Raw genomic sequence first — 21,246 nt, 5'->3', positions numbered from 1 at the left:
CCGGATGCAACTAGGGTCACCGATTTGGGAATTCTCATTGACGAGCGGCTTAGGTTTTCTGAACATTGTTCAGCGGTGGTCGAAAAATAGAATAGAATGCTTGGTCTCATTTTCAAAAAGGTCTCTTCGCGTTCTCCTAAAGTCATTCTTCCGCTTTTTCGAGGCTTAGTTCGAATTATCAAGTATATCATATAGTAGGATTTATCATGTTTACCAACAACACGATGCTAGGGAATTATGCATAATCGCCAGTAAATGTGATTAATTTAGGAGAATTTATCAAATTTACCAACAACGCTTGGGTACTATGCATAATTGCCAATAATTAGTGATAAAGTTAGAGAAATTTATCAAACTTACCAAAATTCTCGATGATTATGCATAATAACCGGATTTACAATATTTACCGTGACATATGCATCCATTATTCTTCAAAATGCAACCATCCAGCAACGTATGTAAGGGTTGTTACGAGGGTTAAAAAGCTGGTGTTACTTTAAAGTACCGTCAGTAAATAAAGGGTTAACAGTGGCTTGATGGTCAGACTTAAACAGCTTCTATTATTATGGATGGCATTTGAAACATTTTTGTAATGATAAATTTTCTCCAAGACTTAAAGGTCAATTAATTAAGTATTGGACAAAGATGAGATTGGGCAGCATGTATACTAATAATTAGGCCTATTTTGTCGTATATGCCAACAGAATAGATGAAGTTTGTCGGATCTGATTTCGTAGAGACGTGTAAAAAAATGGTATTCGCTGAAATGCGATAGGTCGATGGATCGCGAACAAGAGAACTTGATGTTTACGGAATATATTCGTTGGATCATTGTCGAGAATAATGAGGCGCGTAAAGGACACCAACAGTTCTTGACAGGTGCCATCCCCGGAGACAGCACATTAATCATGAGAAATCTGTGATTACTAGGGCATCACGTCAATCGTGTCGCTCACTTTGCGCAACGAGTAGCTCCGGTCCACAGATCTTGGGTGATTCTTCCCCTTCTCAAAATCAGCATAAAATTTACATAATGCGAGTCTCCAGCATCGATTTTAAATTAGCTTGCACTAAAGTGATATTGTGAGTAACAGTGCGGATGAATATTACTCATGCTCAAATTGGTACCACATCGGCCGTGATGCTTTTCCTCTCTCTCTCTCTCTACCTCTCAGGACATCGAACAAAGATACGAACGAGTCCTAAAACTCTTTTGCGTTGCCTTGCTTTTAACGTCGATATTTTATGGCGTCGTAACGCGTGGGAAAAGATGAGCGCAGATGGTAACAGCAAACTTTCGAATTTTGTCTCCATCAAAAATTTTCTAATATATCTCTTGGTGTGGAACTTTTAAACGGGCTAACGCCAAGTGAAGTTTTACAACAGACAACACTATAATAGGCAGCATCAACGCATATAAAGAAATAATGCCCATGGATGTATAAAATGGTTACATGTCTCAAACTTTGAAGCTTAAATATTTCTGATCGTGTCATCTACGGTGTGTTGATCATTATACAACTATTTGGAATTTGGAAGTTTTATCGGAACAGACATTATTCGTATCACTGTCTTAAGGGATATCAAAATGACATATCGCTGACAATATCTTTTGATAGTTTTTGTCACATTCTATTCACGCGATGGCTAATTATACCGACGACTATAGTGCTTATATTGAATTTTCAATAGCTATCCTTCCATGCTTTTCTCTGAAAAGCACACATGGATGTAGAGGGGGCGATCATCCCTTCCAAAAGCCGAAATATAGGGGAATAATTGGTCTGTCGTATAATATACGGGATGATCCTATGAAACTACGGAATTGTTCGCCCCTTCCGACACATATTTCTGGATCCGCGCCTGCTGCGAAGTGGACTAGCTTGAAGTGAGAACATTTTCTGCGGCAGCTATATACCACTACTTTCAAAAAGTTCCGAGACTTATTACGGAAGAATGAATACAGATAAAACCTGTTTATTTGGTGTTTCCTTTGAAGGAAGTACCCTGTGCAATTATGCATTTTTGCCTTGCAATGCAACTAGAGGTGACGGGTAATTATAATATGGATGGCTCTCCATATTACCCCTGTAGGTCGTAAGGCTACTTGGTGGTTTGACACGTTGAATGGAATATCCTCATTTTCTCGATGGTGATATTTTGTTAAATCCTATATTTAGACATGCATGGTTTAATCTTTGAGACAAGCATATGACTACCGGCAGGATCAACCAAGTATCTTCCGGAGTTAAAAGGTAGAGACCTCCGCCAAGCGACCGCGATGGGTCACGTTGTGTTCGGCACATCTTCCTTCTCCGACTTCCACCGAGAGTCGTCCGCCCAAGTTGGTCCGTGTCTATGGCCATACTGGGCCACGACCATGATCCAGTAGCAAGGGTAAATAGCGATAATTCTTCACTGAAAACAACGTGTATCCAATTTAGCACTGAAAAAAGACTGGTTTACGTGACAGCGATCCGGGCGTTTTTCAAACCCATATCATGCGCATAGCCACGACCAGTACGGGAAGCAATCTTCTATGATAGTTCGTCATCTCTAATTGTGCTGTGACCCCTGTGAGGTAACCATACCTTGACCACCCGCAGATGCGTGGATGACAGCCTGCAGTAATCCTATTGCTAATGCCATCAAGAATGCCAAGAAGTTTTACCAGGAAAAAAAACATGCACCAACTCACCAGGCGCGGATCCAGGGTGATGTGTTGGGAAGGGCGACTTATTCTGTAGGTTCGTTAGCTCATCCTGTATTTTACGGGACAGACAAGTTTCCCATATTATTCTGCTTTTGGAAGGGGCGATCGCCCTCCCCCTTCCTGGATCTGCGCCTGAATGAAGGCAAACATCTCCAGCTGCGAATGCTCTGGCCGAGGCAGACATTTTCAGCTATGAATGCAGTGGAGGCAGATATCTCCAGCTGCGAATGCAGTGGAGGCAGATATCTCCAGCTGCGAATGGAGTCGAGGCAGCCATCTTGAGCTTTGAATGGAGCGCAGCCAGATATCTTTAGATACGAATGGCGACAAAGCAGACATTTTCAGCAACGAATGGAGTGGAAGCAGACATCTTTAGCTGTGAAAATAACGGAGGCAAGCACGGATCCAGTGCAATATGTTGGAGATTCGACTTGTGTAGGTTCACAGAACCACCCCGCTGACAAATTTTCTCATATTATTCGTCTCTTGGGAGGGGCGATCACCCCCCCCCCCCCACCAATGCACTCTGCATCGTGCCTGCAACTCACCAACGCATCACACAACACTGTCTTTGTCTAGTTCAGATCCTTTACTGGTCACCTAGTTCACTGAATCTACCTCTTCTAGAGCACATACGGAGGGTCACGATTGGATATCAACTGTGTACAACGTGAAATGTAAGGAGAACTAGACTTTCAATTACACAGAACTTACGGTGGAATCGGTCTCGGACAATAGGATGCGTATTTATTTATTTTTGCAACAGAAACTATATTAGAGAACGAAAGAGCACTCAACTGTGCTCTTCTGTACCACAAGAATCCAGCGATATCATTCACAGCAATCGCTGCAGCGCTCCATTCTCGTGACGCTTAGGGTTGCCGTACCAACAAGTCTCTAAACTCAAAGCCTGATGAATACGAACCTTATCTCCCCACAGCAGATAAGAATTACGAAATACGGTTTCATCTCTTTTTATTGTTGAACCAGGCACGATTCATGATATCTATAATGCTGTGATATATCGCTGTCTGCGTAATTCTGAATAGCGTCGTTCCAAGTTATCTCCGTCAAAACCAAATAGTTATAACAACGAGATGCTTTTGAATAAAGATTTTAAAACAAGTCGTAAAAAAAGTAAGAGGAAGAAGAAGAAAGGAAAGGCAATTTATTTCTTTCAAACTTGCCGTTAAGTTTCTTGAAATGTGTCTTAAGAAAGCGCGTGCGATATTGTGCGCCTTTATGGAGACTTTCTTATGAGTTATGGTCTTTGTTATTCCTTGAAAACTCCCCCCAAGATAAAGATGTTAAGGTTGGTTGTAATTCAAATATTGTAATAGCTTATGCTGCATTTCCTATGTTTTTCTACCGAAACCTATTTGCCTTTTTTATTATTTATTTATTTATTATTTTTCTCATGGTTCCAGTAAAATCACCAGGGAGAATCGGAAATGGCTGCCACTCTTGTGTGAGAAAGAGAGATGATCCCAAGGTATGGTGGCTGCTGCTCCTTATTGCTTTCCATGAAATGAATCGAAGAACATGTCTTCTTTTTGAATTCATTGGAGCAGAGTTTCTCAATTTTTCCCCCTTGCGGTACACTTAAAATATTTCCTTCATTCTAGAAAAACACGATATAATAACCATTTACTCGGCAACCCTTGAAACAATTATCCACTCTGAAACCCTTTGAAATAATCATATAATTGGAAACCCCTAGAAATAATCATATAATTGGAAACCCCTAGAAATAATCATATAATTGGAAATCCCTCGAAATAATCATATAATTGGAAACCCCTCGAAATAATCATATAATTGGAAATCCCTCGAAATAATCATATAATTGGAAACCCCTTGAAACAATACCCACATAATCGGAAACCCCTTGAAACAATATCCATATAATCGGAACCCCCTTGAAATTATACTTGTATATACTTGGCAACCTATGAAACAATCATGTAATCGGAAACCTTAGAAACGATTATATGATACGAAACCCTTGAAAAAATGTCTATTATTCTGCAAAACCCTTGAAACAATCGTATAATAAGAAAAGCTTGAAATGATACCTATATTCTGGGGAACCCTTGAAACAATATGTGAATTCCGAAAAACGCTTGAAATATAATGTGATGGTAAATTATTGAAACAGTTATGAACTGGTAAACGCTTAGAAAATTATGAAATGGTAAACGCTTAGAAAATTATGAAATGGTAAACGCTTAGAAAATTATGAAATGGTAAACGCTTAGAAAATTATGAAATGGTAAACGCTTAGAAAATTATGAAATGGTAAACGCTTAGAAAATTATGAAATGGTAAACGCTTAGAAAATTATGAAATGGTAAACGCTTAGGAAATTATGAAATGGTAAACGCTTAGAAAATTATGAAATGGTAAACCATTGAAGTAATAACCTTATTTCGGGACATTCTTGAATCAATATCCATATTTGAAAGGAAAAAAAAGACCTCAAACATTATTACATATTCTAGAAAATCCTTAAAACAATATCCCTATTCTCGGACACCTTTGAAACAATTATCATATTCTGGGAAATCCTAAAACAATATCCAAACTCTGTGACACCCTCAAAAAATCATAATTAATTCCGGGAAACCCTGGAAAATTCCCATACTTTGTTTACACAAATGTTTAGCGCGTTTGCAAATTTCATCGCACACACAGCACCATTGCCCCTATCAGTCATTTCTGAGCATTTTTAAATTTCAAAAATCGTTTTCCCATGGTTCGAAATGCATATCGCACATGTTTTGTGCCATTTTGCCCCCTGATTCCATTTCCAGAGAACTTACCCAAATTTTTCTGATGATTTTCAAAATTTCAAGTGTCAAATCTTTATCATTTTTGTAAATTTCATCCCATACTTAGTACCTATTTGCCCCCAGTGTGGTTTTTTAACTTTTTCAAATTGCAAATTTTTTTTCCATACATACTACGCAAGTTTGATGCCGTTTCGCCCTGATTCCATTTCCAGAGGACGTACCCCAAAATTTTCTGATAACATTTCATGTCACGAATCTTCAGCACGTTGCAAATTTCATCGTATACACAGCACCATATTTGCCCCTATCGGTCATTTTTTGAACTTTTTCAAATTGCATTTCATTTCCAGACGACTCTGAATGTGAATTATAATCATGAATATTGTATAGAATTCAATTTTAAAACCTTTTTCCTCACTGATGCTCTCTCTCTCTCTCTAATTTAAGGCAGTATAAATGCGACACTAAACAACTCTCTCTCTCTCTCTCTCTTTTACAGTATTATGATATAATTAAACTCTCCAGAGAAAAAATATTTATGTAGATAAAATAAGCCTTTTAATTTATAATGTCCTTTAATTGGCAAGCATTGAAATATCAAGAGAAAAATGCTGAGCTTTATATTAAGCGAATCAGGTATTCTGAATCCTATTACATGACCAAAAAAAAAGGTTGTCAATATTTAAAATATATGGGATATTGCATTTCAGGGAACACACTGTATTTATATGATTTACATAGATTTCGATAGTTTAAAAATGTCATTTATTGTTTGCCAACTTACTTTTCTATCATTGTTGAAGAATGCACAATGATATATGTCAGTATTTCCCATCCAAATGTCCATTGTTGCTTGGTTTGTCAAGAAATGAGAAAAGTTTACTTTTGAGCCATTCTGTTGGTAATTATATAAACTTCATGACCATCTCACAAGTAGATTTCCAATATTTAGGAGTTGCTTAGAAGCAACAATGCCAAAACGAGCTCGGTTTAATTGAAAAATATAAGAAAACCATGTCGCTTTTACAAATACAAATACAAATACAACGCCACAACAGGCAAAATGCCCAACGAGGTGGCTGATAAAAAGATGCCCATAAAAATATGGATGTCATGTTTCAAAAATACAGCAACCCCATTAAAAATGCAATTATCACAAATTATAAACAATATATACACATGATAAAATATTATACAATGCCCATAAAGAATACTTATGGTTGTCTTATTCTAAGAATGTATAGCTTCTCGATTTACCCCAACATGTTTGAGAACAACATTACCAAATAAAGCAACTGTTCTCAACCTATGGTCCGCGGACCAGAGGTCGTCCGTGACGATGGTATAGATGTTCCGTGGGAAAACTTGATTATTTAATTACAAATACAAATACAACGCCACAAGAGGCAAAATGCCCAACGAGGTGGCTGAGAAAAAGATGCCCATAACATATATGGATGTGGTAGGGAATTCTAATTGAATGGAAAAATTATTTAGTTGTGTGGAACTCATATTATACTAATATTTTCTTGGGTTCAAATGAAAAACTAGACCCTCATATTTTAGGTGACCATATTTCATCGAGAACTACACAATTTCAAAAAAAAATTATCAATTAATGCTGAGATTACTAAAGGTAAGCGTTATTAAAAATCACTGTAAAAAACGTATTTCACGGGAAAAAAAACCCTTAAAACCTTGTGGTCACATTTCATTAAGGAAAAATACGTAACATCAGGATCTCTCTTGAATACGTCAAAATACAGAAAATCGCCAAATATCGCCATAAATGTTACCATCCGCCGGCAAAATCACCAATTATTGCTAAAAGTTCTTAAAATTATCAAAGGAGGTAAATGAGGGGCTAATTGAAATTCACAGTAAATTGCAATTGGAATGTAGTTCCCGGAAAAAAAAACGCTGGATAAGACAAATATGTGCGATGAATATTTATAATTGTATTGTAATATGACAAAACATATAGCTTATAAGAGTTATGAAAATTATCCACATTTACAATTTTATTAAGGATAACAGATTAAAATGAGCTTCGTTGAACAACATCGGCCCAACAACAAAATAGAGGAATGTCCCGTAAAATACGGATCATTTAGTTACACTACGTCGAATTTTTCATACATTTTACTGGTCCTTGAGCACAAGAAGATTGGGAAACAATAAAGGGTTAAAGTACCGATAGAAAAACATGGTAATCTCTGGAATATTTTCGATTAGAGAGAAAATAGATCAAATGTACCTATATATATATATATATAATGTATTTTTGATCTGCAGTTGCTTAATGATAATCCTTGAACCCGCAAGGAATGTCGACTCAAAAGGTGAAATTATTCGATCTTGATATTGAGCAGGTGCAAATGCTCGTGCCCTTCAGATATATATGTGTGATATTACCTCTCTATTCCCCTCCATACCGTGTGGCACGTGATTGCGCGTCACAAACACCTGTAGTTTTCCCTGAAACTGAGAAATGTGACGTGTTCAAGCTGAACGTGACTCTCGTGTCTCGTCTTTGCGGTGCTAAACGGTGTGACGGTCGTAAATTATGTACGCAAGTGAATGGTCTTTTCTTTGTGGAAATGGACCTTAAAAAAAAGTACTGTTACCATTTACCTATTGTAAAATATCATTGAAGGGTTTTTTTTTATTGTTATCATTTCTGTTTTTTGTTGGAGTTTTCCTGGAAGTTTTTTTTGTTCTGGAAGTTTTGTTTTTTAGAAAGTAAGAATGCAAGTGCCCTACAGTAGTTTTGTTTTCGTATCATACAATCGTCAGTGGAGTGACCATCTCAGAAGCGTTTGGATTTAGATCTTAACTAGTCGGATTTTACATGACACACGTTACCCAAGTTAATGTCTCAGAATGTGATTAAAACTTGGAATTATCGAAACTGAACATAAGGTAAGACAGAATCTTAGTAATTTCCAATAATTTTTAACTTGATATTTTTTTCTACGTTTTGATAGTAATGAAATTTCTTATTTAGCATTATTTAAAATTCAATTATATATAAAACTTTACTCTTAATTTAATTTATTGTTCTGGTTGGTTACTAGAGAAGCAATCTATGCCGCATTCCTAATGTTTTAAACCCTCTAACCAACACTGACGAGATATCTCGTCTTCTTAAAAGCCTTTTATTTTAGCAATGCCCAGATATTTTGTAGAGCTGATTTATCAATGGAAAAAATTTGCTTTTTATCCTTTTACTTTTTACACTTAGCTGAAATCGGAAGAAAGCTAAATATATTTGAAAAGATGCGTCGATTCACAAGGGGGTTTAGTGAATTCTACTATGCCGAGAAAAAAGTAGAATCGAGTCCGAAATAATATAATAATTTTAGAGTTACCCTAAAGTTGTTACCTGAAAATTTAATCGATGCCGTTGATTGTGAAAACTAAAAGAAAATGCTTTCAACGCCGGGCTATCTGAATGAAAATTTTGAAACCTTCAACCCTTTAATTGGCAAGCATTGAATATATCCAGAGAAAATTTTGAGAGATTATATTAAGGAAACGAAACCATGAATCCTATTATATGAACAAAAAAATTATTGTTAATATTTAAAATATATGGAATGGTGCACTTCAGGGAACGCCCTGTATTTATATGATTTACATAGATTTCTATAGTATAAAAATGCCATTTATGGTTTGACAACTTGACGTTTCTATCACTGTTGAAGAACGCACAGAAATTTGATTCTTCCGCACGATATTTCCCTCCGAAATTCCAGGGTCAAAAATCATTCTTGCTCATTCTTGCTCATCGGCATTGATGCTTATAAGCATCAATGCCGATACGAGCTCAAAATGGTTTATTTGGCAAATATAAGAAACTCGTGTTGCTTTTTTTTGAGAGGAACGCTGCCAAATAAAGGGTTAATAACATTCGCTGTAGATTTTGCAAATACTGTATTTCAAATCCCGCTTTCATTCCGGCAAAAGTCTTGAAATAAATTTCATAGATGGCACCACGATTCAATTTTCGTTTGAATATTATGGATTAGAATATTCTACCTGGCATGAGAAAAATGATGTATTTATTGAACGTTCTCTTATAAAAAAAGTGTATGAATTTCTATTTGAATAAATGAGTGTCCTTCAACTTAATTTACCCATTTTCTGGGTAATATTTGATTGACACCTTTTTCCGAATAATCGATTACTTTGTGCATCATATCAAAAAATATCAATTTGAAAAATTGATTAATTTGGGCGTGGTTATATAAAAAGTTTATTCAACATTTACTGATCCGATTGCCCCGTTAATTATTCTTATTTACAAAAATTCTCTTAATGAAAATATACGAATGTGAATACGTAATGTAAAAATCGGAGAATCTGCACACCTCAGGTTTGCGTAATTTGCCCGACGAATACGTTCAGGGCCGTATTCTTGGGCATTTTACGGCCTTCTGAAATATTTGTGCAAATTTTTATAGGTTATGTTTATAAGTTATAGTAGAGCGAGAGTTCTTAACCATTCGTCTTCCACGGACTTTTTTGTGTCAATAAGTTGATGGTTGAAGACATAGACGCTGGAACCTTAGGGCTTAAATAACCCCCCCCCCCACCCCGAAAAATTTAGTGAGGGCCTAATTATTGGGGGCTCCCCGCCCCCAATAATTAAAGAATATCCAATGCAACGCATCCCTCCCCTCCTCCTACATACGGGCTTGATTCCCGTATATACGGGACGACTGGCAACTATCAGCCCTCTCAATGTTTTCTTCATGCCGGCATCTCTGGCTGCGGACCCCTTTATGGAATAATATTCAGCAGATGATAATTTAATCGTTTACTCACGCAAACTCACGAACACTACCTCTCCGAGGACCTCCAAAGAGTCCGTGGACCTCTGGTTAAGACCAACAGATGCAGAACGACAGTAGGAAACCCGTATTTTTTTACGACATTTTTATAAAAATGTCCCGATTGTTTTTTTCTTAAATCTTCACTGAAATCGTGTCTGAACATAATTTAGCCAAAAGTTGGTAAATTTTTTTGGTGACAATCGGCAGGATCCCGTATTCACAGTTTCGTATTTATTAATGTCAAAAAATCTTATTCGTCCCAGTTAACTGAGAAAAGTCACTTTTTTGGAAAGCCTGACATGAATAATTAGTAACAATGTATAGTTGCATTCAAAAGCACAACTTTTTTCCTTGCAATTTTTGTTATTGTCATTAATTTTTCAATCACTATTTCAACTTTTAAAATTGAAATTTATACCTTCAAAGTTTAACAATACAAATTTCAAACTTCTTTTCTTTGTTTTATGCTGAAATTCATTTAAAATAAAATCATAACAATGTACTGTATTACACATTTGTCAGGGCCGCCCTTATCAGACGCGGGGCCCGGTGCGGAAATAATTTCGGGCTCCTTTTGGCCCCGATTTCCATATATATTTTGTGAACTAGGGGAATAGATATTCATAGATTCATGCGTTATCACAGAATACAGTGGAACCTCCAATTAACGGACACTTTTTGATTTCCGGTCCCATGGAATAGGGCTTTAATGTACAGGGTGGGCAAAAAGTCCGTAGAAACTTTGAAAATTCATAAAAACCGGAAAAATAACCGAAATAAAAAACGGTTTGCGGGGTTAGCATCGCTACGTCACGGGAATTTTTTTAAGACAGGAAAAAAACCTCAAAAAACAGCCGACAGGTGACGCTGACGTACACAAGTCAAAGAAAAGATACGCAAATAACGAACAAAATGCCCCCAAATCGTTTATTACATCAGTATGTGTTCCACATGACCACCACCACAGGGGATAACACATTGCAGGCGAGTCACAAATCCAACAGTACAGCAGGTCCACATACACGGTTTACAACGGTGAACTAGTCGCGGATTAGGAGCGCAAGTTCTTATAACCGCCGAAGACTAGAGATGATAACCCTGCAAACCATTTTTACTTCGGTTATTTTTCCGGTTTTAATGAATTTTTAAAATTTTTACTATGACTTGCAAACGGTTTCCGGGCTATTAGGCCATGGTATAACGCTGCCCACGTTTCCTGAGGGCGAAACGTCAGGAAGGAAATCTCTTAGACCATGGCCCAATAGCCCGAAACCATTTGCAAGTCATTGAATGCCGGTCATGAAAACCTCGGCTATTATTTCTACTGCCGTTTTGCCCACCCTGTATTTCACTCCCCCGTTAGCGCACACTCTCGAAAGCGGACAGTTGAATCAGGCAAATTCTAATTTATTACTTCTTGGTCATAAACCGAGAATTTTTCATATTCAACTAAGATTATGTTTAATCCTAAGCTCCTATAGGTAAATATGATAAAGATTGTCGATTAATTACTTAATTAACTGAACATATTTATGGTCCAGGATGGTGAATTCGAATGGTAATGTTGGTTTTGTTTGTTAATACCTGTAAAGAAAGACAACATTGCAAAACTCATAATGTTATCAGTGTTTTTACGTTCTTTCCACTTATTTAATTTTTATTGAAAAATATTTATAGTGTACGTATCGTGTACGAGTAAAAATAATTAATTTGCTTAATGAGGAGGGGAAAAGTTAAAAATTTTTTCCCTTTTCATCAGACTTTTCAACTTTATTTGGGAATTATCCATAATTGCTGCTAAACGCGATAAATGTAGTGAATTTAATCAAACTTTCTTTATCGAGACGATTGGGGATTATGCATAACCACCGGTGTATCACTAATTCCGGGAGAAACACATACACAATTTAACATTAAAATGTATTGGAACCGATTGCGACCGAAGCCAAACGTCGTATAAGTGTGAAATTCGTATAAACGGGGGTTTCACTGTACGTCGTACCTCACCGTTAGCGGACAAAATTTTTGGTCCTGTGAGTGTTCGTTATCACGAGGTTCTACTGTATACAGGAATGCTGAAAAATATCCACTCAAAATATATAGACACAATTAATCTTGAATTATATATTTTTCGGCTATTTCTCATTTTTAATTCATCAATTTCAAATTTCCATTAGTTCGCAGATGATTAGGCCGTAATTCCCCCCATTGGCTTTAAAATAGTTTGTTTTATGAAGTTGAAATTTTCCTCACTTCTATATATTCATCGTTCCAAAATTTTCATTAATTTTTGTTAATTCACATTTAATCCTAGAATTGATGAAAATTCAGTTATTAATGAAAGAAAAAAAATCTCAGAATTGTGTTTTGCCCATTTCCATTTCAAACGTTTGATTCAAACGTTTAATGGTATATAACAAAGCATATAAATAATTTCAAATTATATAATGGTATTTTCAAATGGTGTAGATCAGTGTTTCTCAACCTTTCTGAACCCAAGGACCAGTAAAATGTCTGAAAAAATTCGACGGACCGCTTGCGTCCCGTATTACGGGACATTTCTGTCTTTTTAGTGGTTCGGAATTTCTTTTTATACATTTATCCCATTTTTTCATGTTTATTTAAATTTATAATATCCTCTAAAATCGTTAATAAACAGCGTATTTATAACATGATAGAGTTTTCGGTATTATTTATTTCTCCACCCCTCATTCCTTTTTGCAGCAAATTTGTCGTAAATAGCATTTTTGCTATTAATTACATTTAGCTCTGCAAATTAGAGATGTCCCGTATTTAGAATCGCAATTTCCCGCATTTTCCTTGATGAGGTATAATGAACCTACGTTTATGTAGGTAAATCTTTTTCTATTTGCTAATCCCTATGGATATTACTATAATATCAATTACAACAAATGAATAATTTTCCATCCAGTTAAAATTGAATTATCAAGTCTGCTCGCGGACCATAGGTTGAGAAACGCTGGTGTGGATCATGGTTTTTTGAAATAATAATATATATATTTTTAATTTGAATATGATGTTCAACAGAGATCAGACATTGGACTGAAGTGATGGGGAATGACGTGAATAAGATTAAAAAAACACAAGATGCACCGTTATCCGAATTTAGAAGGAAAAAATTGTTGTATGAATTCAACACATTTTACGGTATGTTCGTTTTATTGCAGAAATATTAGTTATTATATTGATTTAATTACGATAAAAATAACAAAATTTGTTTGAATGATTGAGAATATGGAAAAGTATATTATGCTCATTATGACCATTTTGTTATAACCCTATTCTTTCTGATCCAATCGGAATAAACTGCTAACTGGCTTCGCTGCCAAAACTTCCTTTTCTCCCCTCCCTGGTGATGATAAAGTTCGCCAAGATTCTTGATTTCGAATATACGTGCTGAACCCATGGCCTACGGTAGTGATGGGCAAACTACTGCCTGCGCGCCAAATGCTGGCCGTTTAGAGGTTTTATCTGGCCCGCCACAGATTTCAAAACATGTAATAGTATCAAAATTTTGAATTTCAGTGTATTGAGAAGAATTATTAAACGGGATGATCTCTTTTTTGTATATGATAAATATATTTGTGAGAATTTATACACATAGAAATGATCTTAAAACTTTTGCACATGCAAAAAAGTAGAACACCCATTTGCAATAAATATGCATGAATTTGTGAATATATACCTACTTACCGTATTTATTTGTCACAGTTGTAAAAAGGATAACCCATATTGTCTCACTTGCGGGGAAACCGTGTCAGTCTTCGAAAACAGCACATTCCGCCTACTCATCGCTGAGCATAAAATTCCAATTACCACCTTACACCCCCCCCCCTCCCTCTTTAGCCGGCATGCCGGAAAACAGCGCGAGTAACCAGAATGCCCGGAAAATTAGAGTCACAGAAAAAATCTGGAAAATTCCTAAATACTGTATCTTTATTTTAAAAATCCATTTGGGTAAATGTAAATTGTCATAGTTATTAAACCTCCCTTTTCCAGGCTTGCCAGGAACGGATCAGAGAACCCAACCATTCAAAAAGCTCATGTCCTCCCGAGTTTTACGTCATAAAAATTGGGGGACACCAGCAGTCATAATGCGCGGGAATACGGTATGAATCGATGTCCGAATATTTCCGGCCAGGCAAAGTTTTTTATATTTGTTGTTTGGGCCGTTTCTAAAAAAGTTTGCTCATCACTGGCACACGGGGTAAATGTGGCCCTTAGAGCCGCTTTTGATACGGTCCGTGAACTCAAATCTTACATGATAATTAATTGTTAAAAACACGAATTTAGAACGACTAGCATTTAACCTGAAACGAAATCGATTGTTAGAGCTGTTTCTTTCCTTTTAAACCAAGTGTAGGCCTATTATACGATTTTTTCCGTCATATTATTTTGACTGACAGTAACGTCCCAATTCAAACAAGGGCCCTCCTAAAATGGTGTATTATTTTAATAATACGGTATAAAAGATTCTTCGTGCCACCAAAAAATGCTAGGGAAACTTATTCCGAACTAGCCGTGAAGTCAGCAAATCCGAAACCCCTTCCCCCCCCCCCTCCGATGCTGACGTAATACTTGAATGACCCCTAAGAGAATTTTTTTTACCTTTGATATATATAGAGAGATAAAACTGGCGCCATCTATTGCATTGGGCTGGAATTGAAAGTATTTGTTTATAACGCTCGAGTACAATAATCTTTGTTCCGCGTTCTTTGTTCTTATTTCTGAATCTTCAACGTTTTTTAACATTGTTCTTGTTGTCAAATTGTATTACTAAACATAATATATATATTATTTAGAAAACAATTAATTTGCATAATTTTCAAATTCATCACAATGACAACAGCTAATATAAAGGAAAAAATTGTTTTTCTTTAGATTTGAACAAAGACGGAGTTATTACAGAGACCGATTTCTTTGTTGTCCAGCAGGTAGGTCGATAAAGTTACAATTTGGTCTTGTATGCGGGGCCGCAACTAGGGGAAGAGCAGGCGGATCTCGTGCCCCGGACGCTGGACCCGAGGGAGCGCAAATTTCATTTTGAAACCTCTCCTTCAACATTACAAAGGGGGCGTCAAAATGCGCGCTTGCCTTGGGTGACCAAGCATCTAGTTGCGGCCCTGCTTGTATGTGACGCCATCTATTATTGACTTCGATCAATAATATGGGGTTTTGTTTTTTTTTTACTCTTAGTTCGTATGCAAATTGAATGGATGGCTGCCCGGAAGCGAAAAATTTGAAATGACGGAAGAACTTTTCCGATCTATCTGGAAATCATTGGAATCGGAAGCCGATGCGGATGCTGATAATGCTGTTACTGCTGAAGAGTGGGTGAGTGCCCATTAAAAATAATACTGAAATACAAAAATATAGCGTAATTTATACTCATGCGCTCTGATGAAACTATATACATACTTACAAAATGAATTTTAAATTTTACAGGTACAGATGTGGGAGTCTTTGGACAAAACTTTGAACAAAGGTAAATCTGCGCTACCAGAGTGGTTAACTTCGTACATCTGGTGCAGGTTCAACATATATGACCGTACAGGTATGTTCTCAACTATTTCGAGCCGATTTTTAAGTCATGAGTGCGTCACATGGCATTAATTTTCATCGTGGTAAGTTTGTTTAGCATATCATTTACGAAATTTCAGGGGACGGTGAAATAGATGTTGAGGAATTCGCTTATGTTTTGGAGAATTTTGGCATCGCGGAAAGACAGGCAAGACAGTGTTTCACGATGATGACCATGGTAAATAAAACTATGTACTTTCAGTTTCTATCCATTTCACTTGGCGAGTTATACAGGGTGTCCTGTAAGTGCTAATGCGCCCTTTATCTCATCAACCGTCCGTCGTAGATGTATGATCCCAGTTTAAATAAATGCTCAAAAGGCGTTCAAAAATTACCCTGTACCGGTTTTTAGAGTGAGCTTTCAGTGTGTCACAAAATAAAAAAAAATCTAAATTTTTATAAAGTCCACTTCTAATTTCAAATTACAGAGGAACCTCCCCTAACGGACACTTCTTTGATACCCGGCCCCGTGGAATAGAGCTGTAATGTATTTTGCTCTCCGTTAGCGGACACTCTCGATCGCGGACAGTAAAATCAGGCAAACTCTATTTTTTCCAAACTGTAATTTATTAATTTTGGCATTATAAACGGAGAATTTATTGCGTTGAATCTCATGTTGCGACCAATCTCATGTTGCTAAATATGATAAATAATCAATATTAATCATTTAATTAACCGCAGCGGTGTTCAATTTCACACAGACAATCTGTACAAATACATTTTAACATTAACATTTATAGGAACTAATTGGGACCGAAGCCAATCGTCGTATAAATGTAAAAGTCGTATAAACGAAGTTTTACTTTACGTCGTACATCCCCATTAGCGGACAAAATTTAGGTCCCACGGGTGTCCGTTATCGAGAGGTTCTACTGTAGAAAGTGGTTGCCCTGTCTTTTCTTAGCCCTAAAAAAACCCGTTTTTAGCTGCAATAGTCACTGCGATATTTTAATTCAAAAATTGGAAAGAAGTTAGGAATTAACAACAAAAACTAACGGACATTGCTCCTTTCCCTTCATTTATGATGTTCTTTCCCAACTTTTCTCCCATTTTTTGAATTAGAATATCTCCTCGAATATCGCAGTTAAGAACGTAGGATCTCTTTTGTTGGACTCAAAAAAAAAAACACCGCAATAACTTTCTAATGGAAGTTAGAGAACGGGGGGACCGTATAAAAATTATTATTTTTTATTTTGAGGCACACTGCATTTTCATTTTCAAAACTGGTGCAGGGTAATTTTCGAGCACATTTTGGGCTCTTTTTAAATTGAAACCATTCCTGTACGACAAACGGTTGATGAGATACAGGTCGCATTAGCACTTACAGGACAACCTGTACGTAGGTTTGTATGTTACGTTTTCTGGTACTTATAAATTTGTTCAATATACACGATGGTTATGTCGCTCTCACCTTTGCGGGAAATGTCAGTAACTGACGAAACTATGACTTAAATGTTGGTTCTTCAACGTTTTCCCGAGTTTTGATTAATGTCTATGTCAACCATCAGTAGGGGTACGAATATAGTGCACGCTTGTTTCCAATTCTGCTGGTCAACGTTGTAAGGGATTGCTAAAAAAAAAAAAACCCTGAAATTTTCCGGTTTTTAACGAATCAGCAACAGCGTCGACTTGGAGAATCGGAAACCAGCGTGAACCATGTTCGTACCCTAGGACAGCATCCAAACGGCTACTACAGCGAATGCCAGATCGTCGTATTGCTAGTCTCTGAATTTTGGTGTTTCAAATTATGATGTCGATTGACAGCAATGGGAACGAGTATCGAGTACTTTAAGGTGTTTCGAAGAACACCATAGTGCTCGTGACTATTAGATCAAAGATGCATTGTCGACTGGCGCGGATCTAGGGTAATATGTTAGGAAGGAGGATTTATTGTGGATCGTCCCGTATTTTACGGGGCTGGTAAATTTTCCCCTTATTTTTTTCTTTTGTGAGGTGTGGTTACCCCATTGCCCCCCGCCCGGATACACTGATGAGCGTCGGCAGACATCTTCAGCTGCGAATTAAATGAAACCGAGACAAATATTTTTAGCCACGAATGAAACCGAGGTAGACACCACCAGCAGCAAATGAAGCCTACTACTACTATTAGGCTAATACTAGTAGGCTTTACTTGCTGCTACTGTTAGTAGCAGTAGTTGCAAATAAAGCCGAGGGAATATCTCCAGCTACAAATGAAGGCACCTTTAGCTGGGAATGAGATGGAAGCAGATACCATCAGCTGCAAATAAAGCAAGGTTGATATTTTCAGCTTCCAATGGAGTTGAGGCAGACATATTCAGCTGCGAATTAAGTGAAGGCTGACAAAATCTGCTGTTAATGAAGCCGAGGTAGATATCTCCTGCTCCGAATGGAGCTGAGGCAGACATATTTAGCTTGGGCTGACATCATTAGCCGTGAATGGAACCGAGGCAGAGACATCTTCAGCTGCGAATAAAGGCGAGAAAGACACCATCAGCTGCGAATGCAGTGGATGGCAGATACAATTGTGTTCGTTGAATCTCCCCGTATTTTACGGAACATAAATTTTACCCTCATTTTTTGGCTCTTGAGAGCGGCGATCGCCCCTCTCTGGATCCGCGCATGCTTGTCGATGCCATTTTTTGTCAGGAATGGCCGTTTTCGCCGTGGTGAAGCAAAAGCTCCATTTTGCTCTAATAATGATTGGTTATTTCGGATAAATATTCTTCATATTTTTCTTTACAGAACGAAACTAAGCCGCTGGATTTCGCATATTTTTGTGAACTTGCTATTGAGTACTACACATCTGATGATCCTTGCGCTCTTGGGAATTTCATCACTGGTAAACTGGAATTTTGAACAAGAACAGCTTAGTATATTTAGAATCATGTGTCTATTTAGAGAGATATTTTGTAGTAAAATATGCTGTGTATGAATTTTTTTTTATATTATAATTGGATGTTTTCAACACCTTAAGAACAAATACATGATCATTTGTAATCAGCAATTTACACACTTTAATGCCTGGTTTGAACTGTAACTATTCTTTCTATGGAATAAAGGTAAGGGTTGATCACTCGATTGTCATATTTTTAGTTTACGAGTCTTCTAAATCACGGATATCGCAATATGTCATGTTTGATATATGGTGGAATCTATTCATCTATTTTTTCACTCGCGTGGTACCCAAGGTCGATGGGGCGGCAGAGGCGCCGACAAGAAAAAGGCATTGGGGGGGGGGCTGAAAGTTGCTGATCGTCCCGTATATACGGGGCTCAAGCGCGTGTGCAGGAGAGGGAGGGTGCGTTGCATTGTTTTCTCAAACATGATTGGGGGCTCAGCCCTCCCTACAAAATTTATTGGGGAAGGCTCAAATGGACTCAGCCCTATGTTCCAGCACCTATGATGGGGGGGGGGGAGGAAGGGGGCATTCTTCTCAAGGTCAATACAGTCGGGATACGTCACCTTGTTGTAACTCGGGCTGAAGAGTTAACGCTGTACTGTAGAACCGTGATCTAGAAGACACTTGAGGCAAGAGCACCGGTTGAAGAACTCTGTTTTATGCACAGAGACTTAAATATGAAATGTCGTCTACATCGTACGTTAGTTACATACTCATTCCGCCTTAGACCAAATAAACTCCCACTTCCCTCTAGAGATGCGCTATGATGACCAGAACAGAGACTATTGCGAGCGAGCGGTCTAACGAAGAACCGTGGTGATGTTTTTTAAAACAGGAGCCTGAATACCAAAACTAAGCCACCGGACTTAAGCCGGTAATCTTGCGTATATACGCGACATTTTATCGCTCGTTGTGATTTCCAGTGGATGACCAGACTTAATGTGTGAACATGGTGCGTTCGTATTTCAGATTCTTCAAACCTGCGTCTCGTCTCCGATTGGTTAAAAAAATCCAATTTCAACTTTGTTCAACTTGAAATTCGGGTTTTCAACCAATCGGAGAGAACGCGGGTTTCCAGAATCTGAAATACGGACGCAATATGTTCACACCCTTATACCGTTACCAAGATCACTTGTAGGTGGTTGGATTTCGACATTTAGAATAGGTACTAGAAATTCTCCCGATATGCTTGGAGTAGCTCCAAGCCTGTTCCTAAAAGTTGGTGAAACCAAACCATAGCATTTACTCCGGAATTGTTGCAGACAGTAATCTGTCTTTAGATTGAGTGGAAGAAGATGAAGGAAACAAAAATAGATGAAAATGGAGTAACCAAAAATAGATTCAGACGGGAGAACCAAAGATGGATTAAGGTGCAGAAACCAGAGATCGATTAAGATTAAGATGAAAGAATCAAACCGCGTGGTATTCGTATCAGAATAGTTCGAGGTATTCTTCATACATTAGGCGTCTTTCAGATTTTCCGTTTGTGGAATTCTTTCACTTGTCTTGCAAGTGTTTATAAAGTAATGCTGCTCACAAACCTCTTGGAATTCTTGGTGACACTGTATCACTGCGTAACTTTCAGCACCTTCTATTTTCATCTTGCTGCTTCTGTTCCCGTTGTCAAACGTCGTGACCGTTAGACCAGTTGCTCACAATAGGCTTTGTTCTTGGCGTCATATGCGTGTGCATATAATTGAAGGGTAACCTTCATTTGCTTCCAGGCATGGTTATAGTACGTAAACTTTAAACTAACCTCTGGTACCAACGGCTTTGTTTGGTGTCATTTCTGCAGCATTGTTGCTACTATTATAAATGACACAAGTAGTAGATTACGGGGGGAATTTAATGTTGTTTATTCATTCGGTAAGTTCTTAAATCTAAAAAATCAATCAGTCTCAATATCAGTCTACTAGCGCCATTGAAAAATATGGTAACGTTTGCTGTTTTATAAAAATTCGGATTCTTTTAACTGTATAGAAAGCATCTTGTTCAAAAAATAGAAGTTACATCGATTCCAGACCACAAAACGGAGGTCTGTCGTGAGATGAAAAGACTAGAGATAAATGACATTCCCAAACAAAAGTGGACCGACCTCAAATTTCTTTTTCAAAATCTTCTCACGGCATTGATATCTTTTTTTTTCTGATATATATATATATATTTAACTTACTTATATCGGGAATCGAACCAGAAATTCTGAACAACCTTCGACTTCATTATGTCGCAGTCAGTCATACGCTATCAGTCTTTTAGACTATCTCTGACGGCGTTCTTGTACGTGCTGAGTTTCCTTCTTATGCCCAAGTCAAGTTTTGTGATGGAACGGATTTTATTTTACCTTCACTTTCAGTAGATATTTTATACGTATATAAATCAAATGCCAAAAATTTTCTTGGAAATATTCTTTAAATATTCTTG

General features: G+C 37.3%; 1 protein-coding gene across 3 annotated transcripts; it reads left to right on the top strand.

The window, feature by feature from the left end:
* Nucleotides 1-3,898: 3,898 nt before the first annotated feature.
* On the top strand, nucleotides 3,899-18,999 carry LOC149072428 (calexcitin-2-like). 3 transcript variants are annotated; one of them, XM_089246262.1, is made up of 8 exons: nucleotides 3,899-4,025; nucleotides 4,141-4,205; nucleotides 13,392-13,511; nucleotides 15,246-15,298; nucleotides 15,561-15,698; nucleotides 15,810-15,918; nucleotides 16,025-16,122; nucleotides 18,669-18,999. In XM_089246262.1, the coding sequence occupies exons 3-8, from the start codon at nucleotides 13,415-13,417 to the stop codon at nucleotides 18,780-18,782; spliced, it is 609 nt and encodes a 202-aa protein (XP_089102388.1). In that variant the 5' UTR covers nucleotides 3,899-4,025; nucleotides 4,141-4,205; nucleotides 13,392-13,414; the 3' UTR covers nucleotides 18,783-18,999. The 3 variants fall into 3 exon arrangements, with proteins under 3 accessions (XP_089102388.1, XP_089102385.1, XP_089102387.1); XM_089246259.1 differs by lacking the exons at nucleotides 3,899-4,025; nucleotides 4,141-4,205 and adding an exon at nucleotides 8,008-8,122; XM_089246261.1 differs by lacking the exons at nucleotides 3,899-4,025; nucleotides 4,141-4,205 and adding an exon at nucleotides 8,018-8,427.
* The last annotated feature ends 2,247 nt before the right edge of the window (nucleotides 19,000-21,246 follow it).

Source organism: Pholcus phalangioides, unplaced genomic scaffold (assembly GCF_987345545.1).
Source record: "Pholcus phalangioides strain wild (caught in Gottingen) unplaced genomic scaffold, Ppha-v1.0 ptg000017l_1, whole genome shotgun sequence".
In the NCBI taxonomy this organism is placed as follows: Eukaryota; Metazoa; Arthropoda; class Arachnida; order Araneae; family Pholcidae; genus Pholcus; species Pholcus phalangioides.
The sequence above is the reverse complement of the archived record's forward strand: the minus strand, read 5'-3'. Positions and strand labels throughout refer to the sequence as shown.